A 13081-nucleotide genomic window follows, 5' to 3' on the forward strand; every position below is an offset into this window, starting at 1 on the left:
AGTAATGGATGAATAACCGGGCAAGCGTATACCAGTATTTACTCGGGACGCTTTCCCAGCCTCTGATGATATATAGCACCAGTACTGCCTCTGTCAAATGCAGAGCAATTGTATTTCACAGTTTTTACTGGACCTTTCTTCCATGCACTTGGGTTTTGATTGCAACCTGTATAAACTTTTGGCACATGCCACATCCTGCCAGCAAGAAATTTCACACCTTAACTGTGCCTTACATGAAGAACCATCTTCTACACACTTACAACCTGTAACCTGCTGGTTTCATTTGATTCTCTTTAACTTTGGTGCTTTCAGAAATAGTGGCAAACTGCTTCTTCCTCCTCGCCGTTTGTGATTCTCTTTTTATGTTCTCCTCTGTCACCTCCCTCCAGGCTCAAGACACGGTCTATTTAGCTGTTCCTCATATAGAAACAATTCTATCCCTTTGTAGCATCCTTGCCACCTTTCTCTGTATTTTTTCAGTTCTCTTACACCCTGCTTGAGCTGCAGAGTACAGAGCAGCACACAGCACTCAAGGTGTGAACACACATGGAATTATACAATGCTGTAATGACATGTTCATCTTGGTTCTCTATCTAGCTTTTTCCTAGTTTTTCAACTGCCAGTGAGCACTGCACTCACAACTGCAGAGCTATAAAATCTCATTTCTGACTGCTAATAGCTAGTTAGAGCCCCTCATTCTGTAAGTAAAGTTACGTTTAACTGTGCTGAATTTCATATAGTTTTATTCATGAGTCACTGAGTCTCATACAGTCCTCCCCTCTACTACTTTAAGACTGTCTTCAGCAGATTAAAGAACTTCACCTGTTTTCCAGATTATGAACATTTTATTTTATTTTGACAACTGAGAAAACTGGCCACTTATTCATAACTTATGGTTCCTATATCCTAGCCAGTTATTTATTCATGTGAGGTCCTTCATTCTTATCCCACGGTAACTTAGTTCCTTTATGTGCCTTTAGTGAGGGACCTCATTAAATGCTGTCTGGAACTCAAGCAGACTATAGCAAGCAGGTCAGCCCTGTTCCCATGCTCTCAGTGAAACTCGAATACATTTCTGAGGAATGCACTCCTTTTACGGCGTATCATACTAATCCACTGTATCTGCCAATTCTGTTCTTCATTTCTGTTTCTACCAGCTCCTCCAATTTGAGCCTCAATATTTTTGTAATTGACTAAATCTTCCCTGGAAGTGTTTTTAAAAAGCTGTCATCACATTTGCCAACTTTTGTTTCTCGGCCACTGAAGACATTTTAAGCAAGATGTTACATGCTATGGTTAATAGCTCATTTATTGCACTCTTGAGTAACTTCGTAGTTTTTGAGCCATCCTATCTAGACAACTTCATTTTGGTGATTTGCTCTATAATTTTTTTTTTCCTTTTTTTTTTTGTGCCAACACTTCATTTTGAGAAATTCTCCATTATTGTAAAGAAAAATTCTAGCACAGAAACCTCTTATGCTCCTTCTTTGTGAATGAAAATGTAAACTAACGTGTCTGACTTTTGTGCTGTCCCTATATCTTCCCTGAATGCTTCTTTTACATCTACATAATCTTTTGGCCTTACAGGCTTTATGTCAAGCTTTCCACTACTTTTGTATTTGAAAAAAAAATTAATTAGTAGGTTTTGTGTTTTTGCAATTTGTTCCTCAAATTCTTTTTTGTCCTGCTTTATTATGTTTCTACATCTAACTTCAAAAAGTTTACATTATTTTCTGTCTTCTTAACTTGATCATAACATCAGCCTTTTTACTCCTAAAACAATTTAATCCTCTTTAGCTGGGTCATCATCTTTTTATTGCTGTTGTTCTAACATTGGTTTTCATTCTCTCTCTCATGGCTAACACACTATCACAGGAAATGCTGAACTTCTTGTCTTTGCTACATTTTTCACCACAATGAAAACCAGACTGAGAAAGGAAAGTCAATCAGATCACCTTACTAATACTATTATAGTAATCATTTCCCTGGAGCGTAATATTACTCCGTTTTGAACCGAATTGCTTTGATTATGGACCAACATTTGGTTTTGAGTGTTTTTCATTGTTAAAGAAGAAATACATTAAAGCTTTTCACAGAATCATCTGGTTGGAAGAGACCTTTAAGATCATTGAATCCAACCGTATTTTGTTCCTTTAAATTCAGCAACTGAAAATCTTCAGTTCTGTGTGTTAGAGAAACTAGTGATGAGGTCTTCGCTCATCTGAAAACATGTCTTTGTCTTGTCCTGAAGCTTCTGAAATGTTTTATATTCGATTGAAATAAACAAAGCACATCAGGGAGGCACAGAAATGCCTAAGGAGCTTGTGATTTAGAGGCAGTGACCACAGTTACTACCAAAGCTGGACCAGAAAATTACTTTTGCATTAAAGAATTGTTATTGAAAATTCAAAATTAAAAGCATTTATAAAATTAAAAGTGCTCCAGCTCTTTTCGATGAGTTGAGCATTTGGGAAAAAAGCCCAATGATTGAAATGTTTTGATCTGACAAAATTAAAACATTTTTATTCATTAAATATTTTTAGATAAAATCAAAGAGAATGCGAAAAAGAAATTTAAAAAAATCGCTAGCCACTTACTTTCACATAATTCATGACCTAAAATGTACTCGAACTTGATAAGCCTTTGTGAAATACTTTGAGAGCTGCTTATCTGGTTTTCTCCTCAGAGAAGTTTCTGAAGGACAACATTACCCAACTTCTCTTCTGACTAAGACTGAAAACAAAACAGCATGTGATATACACCATTAAGTAAATGATGTTGTGCTTTGCTTAGATCAAAATATATTAAATCTGCAGGAAAGACTTGATTCAAGTGATTTAAGTGAGACTGTGGGGAGTTCCTGTAGGGCAAAAGACCGTGGGAGAATATGTCTCCGAGTGCAAAATCTGTTCTTTTTCTCGAAGCTTTCGGTCCTCAAGACTGGGGAGAGAGCTACCACCATCAGTTCAGAGTGACCACTGGGATGGGACAGGCCAAGGGATGTCGTTCCTGCCCAACAGAAATCTCACTGGGCAATAAACCATCAGAAGAAAGCAGCTCCTGCCTCTTCTTCAGTGCTGTTGCCCTGGCTTGCAGTAAAATCAGGAGTCACATGCCCATAAAGACAGTGCTTAGACTGGCTACACCTGCTTGGTACCTTTTCCAAAACTCAGAGAGTTACATTACAACGCACAGGGCCCTTCTGACCCTTCTTGCAGGTCTCTGCATTTTCCTTGAAGTCATCCAACACTTTGTTGCACTTGGTTATAAATCTCAGAAGCATTCAGCATCAGCCACCTTTAAAATAAAGCCAAGAAGAGCAGAAATCTTAATTCCCTTGATGCCGTGACAGAATGGCACGCCCAGCAGTTAGCTGATTAACATGACAGAGTTGTTTAAAGCCCCCGGGCTCTCATGGAACTCTGCCTGTAAGCCTACTTACAAACATTCTTTATGGCATCCTACAGGGGTTGACATGTTCCTACAGGTTACTTGGGCATTTACTTTGCTTTTATTACGCGTACTTCGTGACAGAAAAAGGGATCCTAGGAGGCCTGGGAAAAGTTTGAGCACATCATCTGTAGTAATAGGAGAATAAAGAAGGTATTAAAGTTATTTAATATCTGAGACATTTTAAAGTAACAGGCATGAAGCTAATATGTTTTTACTGTTGTATTATAAACACGCTGCATTTACTATACAGCTCTAAATTTCCTTTTCTGGAAATACCAGCTTCAGTTACAATTAGTTCCACCCCTCCCACCAGCCAACTCACCAGAGAAGCTTCACTGGGTCAAAATTAACTCCTGGTATAACTTCCACAGAGTGAATTTATCATGTTAGACTTTCACTTATAGATTTATTACCAGGCAAGCACAAAGCAGTTGGCAATGAAGCAATGAAGCAACTTCTGTACAACTGGCCTGATTATTGCAGGGTTATATCCACTCGTACAAACAATTGCTCTGATACAGTCAAAATGTTGTAAACCTTTTTATTCTTTCTCTGGAAAGCTTGCAACAGTGCAAGTAGAAAAACATCAGTCTGTCAGTGGTGGAACTGTCTTTACGTTGGTTATAATAGATATGCTTATAAAATTCCATAACTTTCTACTGGTGAAGGGTTTTCTAATCAGAATAAGCGTATAGCCCTAAGAAGGCTGTTCAGCACAAGAGCAATTTGTTTATAGTGTGGTAGGAAAAATGCTATTATGTTGCATGTTCATTTTTCTCTTTAGGGTATCAAGATGTGCTGAGCCATCAAACTTCTCCCATCACATCCTACAAGAACATACAAGGCTGGTCTAGTGATCAAAATAAATGGAACGAAAAGCTTTACCCTTTCTGGGAAGAAGGAGATCCCAAATGGAAGGACTGCTGGAAAGGTGATCACACATAAGCATTTCAAAGACATTGAGAAAACTGGCCAGAAAATCCACCTCACTGAAGAGTGCAGGTGTTATAGTGCTTTTCCATAGGTGCAATATCCACCACTGCTGCAACGAATAGCAAATTAGAGATGATTGGCTTTGATACCAGTAGTACGTTGTCTAAGATAGCTGAACAGTGAGTTGTTACAGTACACGCTCAGACATTAATACTTACCAGGAAATATTAATGACCAGGGCTCTAGGACAATCCATGATTTGAAACATGGCCTAGAGGACGGGTAGCTTCAACTGCTATACATCAGTAGGACACTGTGGGCTTCAGTCTGACAGCTTTGGTGAAGATCCTGTTCATTATCACCTGGTCTGAGCTGAGGTCTAAAGGCTGTATCCCTGGGGAGAAAAAAAAAAATTCTCCTTTGGAATATTATGATCTCCACGGGTAAAAACCCATTTTCTCAGCTCTAAGGAAGGAGGATGAATGACAGACCAGTAAGCAGTGTGGGCAGATACGATGTGTCCCTCTGATTGTTCTAAGTTGGGGTTTTGGTAACAGTGCAAGGACTTAGGAGCAAAAAGCCCCTTGGAATCAAGCATTTCTAGTGTAAATAGTGCACAGCTGAAGGTAGCTGCTGTTCTGATGCATCCTTTACTGCAGTGATGACCGATTTTCTTTTCTACAGGTGGAAGGGTGACAGCCAAACTGGACAGCGATAGCCCAGCACTGGTAGGATCCAATGTGACGTTTTTTGTGAGTCTCAAGTTTCCTAAGTGCCAGAAAGAAGATAATGATGGCAACATAGTATATGAGAGAAACTGCACCCAGGGTAGGTAGCGTCAATCTCCCTGCACTACACACACATTTGACTATGACGCTGGTGTGAACACGTCATGAATCTTTGAAACCGTCAGAGGCACAGCCTGTGAAGAATGGCCATGTTGCTTTTAACTGATAACTACACTCACGCCTAACCTGTGCCCACCAGTTTCCTCCCTCAGAAGATCACTGTGGTATTTTTACTTTTCTGCACCCACTATTCATAATGATCAAGTGATTTAAGATTTGCCTTCACTATAAAATCCCCTTCCCCAAAACAGTGATGTTAATTCGGCTTCCTAACAACACTGTTACTGCTTTTCAGCTTAGTCCCAAGGTTGCAGTCACACAGTTTTATTCCAAATTTATAAAGCTGCCCTTTTATAAAACTGAGAATTTTTTTTTCAGTTAGGAATTATAGAACTCACTAACCATCATCTGCATCTTGAAAAACCCTCAAGAAAGAGTAAATCTCACATTCCCACATTTTAAGAACTAAAAACAAACAAGAAAATAAATCGTTTAAAAACCCAGCAATCTTCTCAGCAGAGAGGCACCTCTTCTCTTCTTATTTACTGTTACACTGACCAAAAAACCTATCATAATTCCAGTGCTGGAAGCTGTTGGATCTAGAGTGAAACAGGCTGTTGTACCTTTCTTCCTCTGAATTAACAAATGTTCAACAAATTTTTTTACTGATCAGAGTAATTTTCATTTCAAGGCTTATCAGCAAAATTTGTCAGCCTGAGTTCTACTTTTTGACTGTCTAATGTTTGGTAACTGCTGATATCCATTCTCTACTTAATATCTGTTGTGAAGTTTGAAGAAGGAAACTGTCTTTTTATTATTCAGAAAGGAACTGAAATTCATGTCTAAGTTATTTCAAGGTGCCATAAAAAACTTTTCTGACAAAACACAGTCACTCCCTCACAGTACTTCCACAGTTGCTATTTCTACTAAAAATTTTGGATTCTGCTTGCCAAATGTTCAGGTAGCCCCACTACCCCAGTGAAACAGTAGTGTTCTGTGTAGCCAACAGCAGGTTTTGGATGAGCAATTTTTAATTGTGTCTGGTCCATGAGACAGTAAACATTTTGTAAGCTTCTAAATAAAACAATGCCAAGCCAGAACAATTTGGTGCTTACTTTAAAAAACAAACAACGCACAATCTTAGAAAAACTGAATGTCAGTCTAAAAATAACCCACTTCACCTGTTGTTTAAGTGCAATAACTGCTGTAACCTGGGACATCTGTCTCCCACTTCCTAACTTTCTGCACATTTCTCAGTTGACCGGGAACATATCCTATTTCTGCACTTAGGTCCTCCAGTTTTCCAGGATCAGCAAGTCTATGTCTACAACTGGACTGAATGGATTGACAACTGTGGCTGGGAAAACTGCACAAGCAACCACAGCCATGTTTTTCCAGATGGGAGACCTTTCCCACATCATCCTGGCTGGAGGAGAAGGAACTTTGTCTACGTGTTTCACACATTTGGTTAGTACTGCCACACATTCCTCAGTTTGGCTGATGCTGTAAATCGTATACTCACTCCGTACACTAACTCATTTGTAAGTATGTTTCAATAAAAGTCCTTTAAAAAAGACTCCACACTCTTGAGTGGAGATTCCAAATTCATTCCCTGCTTTCCAGAGAGGCCATCAGCTACTTGCTCTGGAAATCACAGATTACTAGGAGATTCTCTTTAAATGTGCATTCACAGTATTAGCACTAAAGGAAATTAATTTCCTTTCAGCAGTACTCAAATCCTTTTCTAGGAAAACAGAGGGTCCAAGCAAGTCCATCAGATGATTTGTTACCACTCACTGCACTTCGGAGATTTAAATTTAAGAGAGACCGTAGTGCTGTACATGTTCAGATCAGTTTAACGGTGCAGAACTTCTTACTTCTAGAGAGGTGAAAACTATCACGGACTGTGTGGTACTGATCTGCTCACAGATGCTGATTTTCAGGGTTTCCAGCTCCTGAATATGTCATGGCTGGGCTATTCCTGCCGTTTGCCACAGACTGTATCTTAGTATCCTAAGTTAGCTTGGCTAAATCAGTATTATCATCAGCATCAGCATAAGTAATAATAATAAGAATGATGTCCCAAATTTTACATAGAGGTGATACTCTTTACCTACCTCAGTGAGGTGTTACAAAGACAAATAAGCAAATGTATACAAAGGGCTCTAGGGTACAAAGCAAGAGGTATGACATCTTCTTGCTACACTGAAAGCATACAAACTCGAGACCACTTAAAATGCTTAAGAGGTAACACCATCCACTACATAATCCTAATGACCTAATGTAATGTAGTTGCTTTGGAAAGATGTAGATGCCTTGGCAAATTTTGCTTAGATTAGTGACATTTGGGACATCTTTCTGCCACCTTCAAAAAAACCACAGAAATAACAGGAATAAACACATTGTAAAAGTATTCAGTCCTCCAAAAACACCTGCCAGACAAATGAAAGACAAATTCTAAACTACTGATTTTGATTTAGGCAATCCAGTATCTGCAGAGATATTGCTTCTCTTAAAACAACTTGTAGCTAGGCTGAAGGGGACAAAAATAAGTTCATGTTCTGTTTCAGGTCAGTACCACCAAACAACTGGACGATCTTCAGTAAGGTTTTCAGTCAACACAGCAAATATCACTCTTGGCAAACACACAATGACGGTATCCATCTACAGGAGAGGGCACTCAGCGTATGTGCCAATTGCAAGAGCAAATGCTATTTACGTTGTAACAGGTGAGTGTGCTGGAATAAATTGTCATAAAATACTGGGGGTATTTGTTGTTCAGGAGTTAAAAATCCTCAGCACGAGCATCAGCTGGCATCAAAAGAAGACACTGGCCTGAGAACGGTTTTTAATATGAAAGGGAATCCCTGGGAAATTCCCTTGAGTAGTGTAATTTACCTTTGTATCTAGCTCAGTTGTGACACCTCTACTTTGTAACGAAAATCAATTTACAAGAGGAAAAGCCATCTTTCACAGCTATCTGTGATTCCTCATTTGTTCCCATACTTTTCTGGGTAACTGTTTCCTACTGACATTCACTCCTCAGATCAGTAAATCAAATTGTAGAAACCCTTGTCAAAGATATTAATGTCTCACATTCTGACTGTTGCTGTTCAGGGATTTTGGAGCTGTTGGTGGTTTGCAGCCGGGTATGTGTGCTTTCTTCTTCTTGATTTTTCCCTTCTAGACAAAATTCCAATATTTGTGAGTATGTTCCAAAAACATGACCGCAACATTTCAGACTCCATTTTTATCAAAGACTCACCAATCACTTTTGATGTGAAGATCCATGATCCCAGCTCCTACCTTAATAATTCTGCCATCTCCTACAAGTGGAACTTCGGAGATGGAAGTGGCTTATTTGTTACCAGCAGTTCCACTACATCTCACACCTTTACTCTGCAAGGAAATTTCACTCTGAATTTAACTGCCCAAGCGATTATACCAGTACCTTGCAAGCCAGTAACGTCCACTGCACCACTGCCCACTTCAGCAGGTAAGAGTTTCTAGAATTGCAGTGATATTAGGAGCTATGCTAAAACTCTAAATTCTGATATTTTAAGTTCATATCTTTAGAAGTTTTATTGTCATCAATGAAAGAGCTGCAAGGCTCTGCAAAACCCCTAGAAATTGGTTTAGAGACAGAATCAATAAGCATAAACTCTTCTGTGACTCTGTGGTAGGCATCACTCACACACTGAACACATTACACATCCAGTTCTACCACCACAGTGACAGCATACCGAGCTCTGCAGGTGGACACGCAGTGCGCAGTACATTTGGTTTTACACCCTCTACCACACCAGGTCAAGTGGCTCTAGTCTTGCGTACTCAGGATCATCTTCTGAGGTCAGCTGTAAATTTTAGTGAGAGACAGAAATTTCAGAACACTTTTATAGCCAATTCATTTTTGATTTGTATTAGCTTCCATCCGAGATTAAATGAGATCAGATGGAACTAGAAGGAATTTACTCATATTCCAAATTATGGGATTTCCAAAAGGCATTAACCGAGAATGACTTTTCCACTTTAAATTTATGCACTATCGTATTTCAGAATAACTTTCACTATGTTCGGCATTGGTTTATCGTCTCAGAGGGTTTTAAGGTTTGTAAAAGGCCTGCCGTTTCAACATGGGTGGATATAATACTGCTACTATTAAACTGTAAATGTGGCTATATTTTTCAAATTTCAGAATTTTAATATGTGCTTTTACCAAAATGTTGAGTGAAAATGAAAAATGAAAGGAAAGAAATAATTTTCACCACTTCCCCTCTTCATTTTTCCACTAGCTGTAATGTAGAGCAATGGGAAAAATACGTGCTTTTAAAGAGAGCATTTTCAACCTTTTATTTGCTTTTGGATTTTTTCTATAACTGACTTGGTAATTTTAAAGAAGTGTGTAATTACATCACACCTTGCAGTCACACTTTTATTTCAAAGAGGTGGGTGACTAGCAAGGTGGCTTTTACAGTGGGGCTACCCAGGCCGCTGCAGGGTTCTGCAGCTGGGCACGTGTATTTTCTTTAAGGCTTACCGCTACGATCCCACACAGATACGTACATGACTGCACAGCTACAAACCAAAGTCACTAATGACCTATGTAATTAATGCAGTTGAAGCATATGGCCGTGCGCAAAATCCCTCTCGGCAGAATTTGTTCTAAAGCAGTGTGTCTATTTTTTCTCCCCCAACTCAACAGTAATGACCACAGCATCTTCTAATTCAGACTCTTCTACCACTGTTGAGTCAATGGAAGATAATCCTGATGGAGGCTGCCATATTTACAGAAATGGATACTACAGCACTGGCATCTCTGTTGTAGGTAAGGACGTGGGTCAACACTTGAAGAGAGGAACGGGGTTAATAATGTACAACAATGTACGGTAGAGACAATGTTTATTCAGTTTCCCTTTTATGAAAATATGTGAGACCCACAGTAAGATCCTTCTCTTGGACCCAGCTGACATTTTAAAAGATTAATGTACAGACAGCTAACTGGCTGACTTTTGTTTCTGTATGTGCTCTGACAAGACCCAGTGGGAGAGGTTATGGCTCCTTGGATTCAGACACATGAGGCTGGGACTTGGTCTGGATGCGTGCTAATGGCTGCCCCCATGCTACATGTGGTGTTTCTGGGCACTTGGGCTGAAAAATGACTGATGGGGATGGGCACCATACCACTACTCTCTGAGCCAACAGCTATGAACATGGCACGCCTGAAGCGTACTGGCCTGGGCGGCTGTCACATCAGGTTGAATTGACTTTGGCACGCACAGAAGTCATGGGTAGTGGGACAGGGAAGTGATTTAGTAAAATGAATAAGTAAATAATAATAGTGGAAAAATAAAGCAGAGCAGAAAGGAGCAGCCTCACAGGGAAAGCACTGAAACATTTCTCAGCTTTCAAACCCTTCAAGAGGAGTGCTAAGGGAGGTAGGATGTTATGGAAAACAAGACTTGAATTGAGCATCAGCCAAACACTTGAGGTTCTGTACACACAGACTTCAGAGTTTGTCGTATGTCCTACCATTGACATCTGTTTCCTCTCGCAGAAGGAATCCTTGAGGTAAATATTATTCAGATGATGAGCATCCAGATGACAGAAAGTCAAGCTGAAAATTCACTGGTTGACTTTGTTGTTAACTGTCAAGGGAGGTAAGTAAGTGTGTGAATGAAACTGTCAGTCTTCCCTCTTTAAAAATAATTAGGTGCTGGAACGCTGTCCACATTTAGATGCAGCTGCATGAACAAAAGTTAGGAACTGCAGTGTTTCTATGTCTTGACTGGAACTAAAGATAATGCAAGTCTCATTTGTGAACTATAGCAACATAGGTTACTGCCAGCCTCTTAGGATTCTGAACAAATGTCAAGCCTCAGTAAAAATAAAAGAACTGGATAATGGGGAGAAACAATTCTGTATTTTCCTGGCCAAGACAAGATTTCAGCACTTACTGTAAAATGGGAAGCAGTTCTGCTGAAATTGGAAGGAATCCCTTTCTTCTGGCCATGATTTTTTGACACTTAAAGTAAATGAGTCTGTCCAAGTAGTTTCTTGGCTAGGAAAACATTGCACTAATATTCCTAGCTCCTAGAAGGGAATTAGAGTTGAGAGGACTGAGAAGTACAAGAATCATCTTGGTAATGTCACTGAAAAACAATTAACCTCTCTTAAGTTACCATTTACTTTCTTGGCACATGATACTACATGTAAGAATCTGCCTGCATTCCTTTCTTAATGTTGTGTATTAAAGGCAACGGACTTTGGAAGCTGATCTGAGGCAGGTAATCCTGTGACCACCATAAAGTGTTGAGTGATACGTAAAACAAGCAGATAATTTTACAGATTATATATACGCATTTTATATAAAAATATACCTATCTGTATATAAAAATGTATAGGTATGTATAATATATATATATTAATAAAACACTCTTAAACCACTCTAGTGCCACTCATTTCAGTGAACAGGCACCATCATAAAATTAGGTCATCAGTGCAATGTGTCTACGAACTAGGCTAACAGGACTCCACCGATGCAATGTGTTCTCTCTTCCCATCCCAGTCTCCCCACAGATGTTTGCACAGTAGTTTCTGACCCCACGTGCCAAGTATCCAAGAGTGTGGTATGCGACCCCGTCGTCGTCACTGATGAATGCTTACTCACCATCAGGAGAGCTTTTGAGGAGCCTGGGACATATTGTATAAACATCACCTTGAGGGATGACACAAGTCAAGCCCTTGCAAGCACTCTGATTGCCGTAAATGCAGGTGAGTCCACACACAGCACATGCAGGTTGTCTGCAGATAGCTTCTCCCTGCAGTCATCTCCTCCCTGTAGGGGGTAAAAGCACAGGAATGTATCTGGGGGTTTTATTATGCCTGGAGACCTCAGCAGAGACCACACCAGCCTGTGTGAGAGTCCTTGCAAAGACAGAGATAATTCTTTTCCTAAGAAAATTTTTTATGTTAGAACTTGGTTTGATTTATATTTATGATCCATTGAGTTCAGTAATTATACAAACCTTTCAGTATCACAGAATACGAACAGTTCTTAAGCCATAATGTATTTTTCCACAGAATAACTCTGTTGGGCAAAAAAGCAGGTGGGGGACACGCCAGCCAGCCTACTCCATGGAATAATAGGAGGAACAGAAAGGAATTCATCTCACTTGAGAGAGAATCAAAGTCTGAGCTGGCTGCCCTTGGCCCTCTTTGTAGCCTACTGACCTTGACCATGTTTCTACTTCTACATGAGGATAAGATGAATCAGGTTCTGGAAAGATCTGTGTAGCATGCATTGACTACAAAGTCTGCCCAGAGTGACTATTTCAGGACAGGAGGTTTACCTTTGGTTGGCTGAGTATCACTGTGTCTTGCTCATGGTCACCCAAGCAGTCTTTGACAGAACCAGGTGTTAAACTCAGCCTCAGTTAGAAGTCTAAATGACCATGCTGTCTCTCTGCTCTCACTCCATTGCCCTCCTGACTTCCCACTGCAATGTCCTAGTGACATGAGAGAACTCTTTAATTACTATCAGCCAAGCAACTAAGCCTTTGCAGTCATTTGCCACAGTATTTTTGGCTGATTTTATTTAATCTAGTTATAAATGTAGCTGTACCAAAATCAGTTCACGACGACTAAGGCACAATGCCTGAGCCATAAGTGTATTCCAGCTCCTAAAGATGAAAATAAACATGCAGTAGGATTTTTCAAAACTGTATTCATAGAGCCAACAAGGCTGGTTTTCCTAAGTTTCCTCCAGAGAGCAAAACTAAGTTGAACTTTGAGGCTGCCACTACAATCAAAGCAGAATTGGGATCGAAGAGCTGTTGCTTCTTTGAGTA

The 13081-nt window shown here is 39.7% G+C and overlaps 1 protein-coding gene across 1 annotated transcript in view; it reads left to right on the forward strand.

The window, feature by feature from the left end:
• The window catches only part of GPNMB (glycoprotein (transmembrane) nmb), a 16510-nt gene that overhangs the window by 912 nt on the left and 2517 nt on the right, over positions 1-13081 (forward strand). Inside the window, exons 2-9 of the mRNA XM_010144312.1 lie at positions 4238-4384; positions 5071-5214; positions 6525-6701; positions 7805-7963; positions 8422-8730; positions 9937-10059; positions 10789-10891; positions 11800-12005. Of these exons, the coding sequence (XP_010142614.1) occupies positions 4238-4384; positions 5071-5214; positions 6525-6701; positions 7805-7963; positions 8422-8730; positions 9937-10059; positions 10789-10891; positions 11800-12005 (1368 nt within the window). The remainder of the gene's footprint in view (positions 1-4237; positions 4385-5070; positions 5215-6524; positions 6702-7804; positions 7964-8421; positions 8731-9936; positions 10060-10788; positions 10892-11799; positions 12006-13081) is intronic.

Source organism: Buceros rhinoceros, unplaced genomic scaffold (genome assembly GCF_000710305.1).
Source record: "Buceros rhinoceros silvestris isolate BGI_N320 unplaced genomic scaffold, ASM71030v1 scaffold42009, whole genome shotgun sequence".
In the NCBI taxonomy this organism is placed as follows: domain Eukaryota; kingdom Metazoa; phylum Chordata; class Aves; order Bucerotiformes; family Bucerotidae; genus Buceros; species Buceros rhinoceros.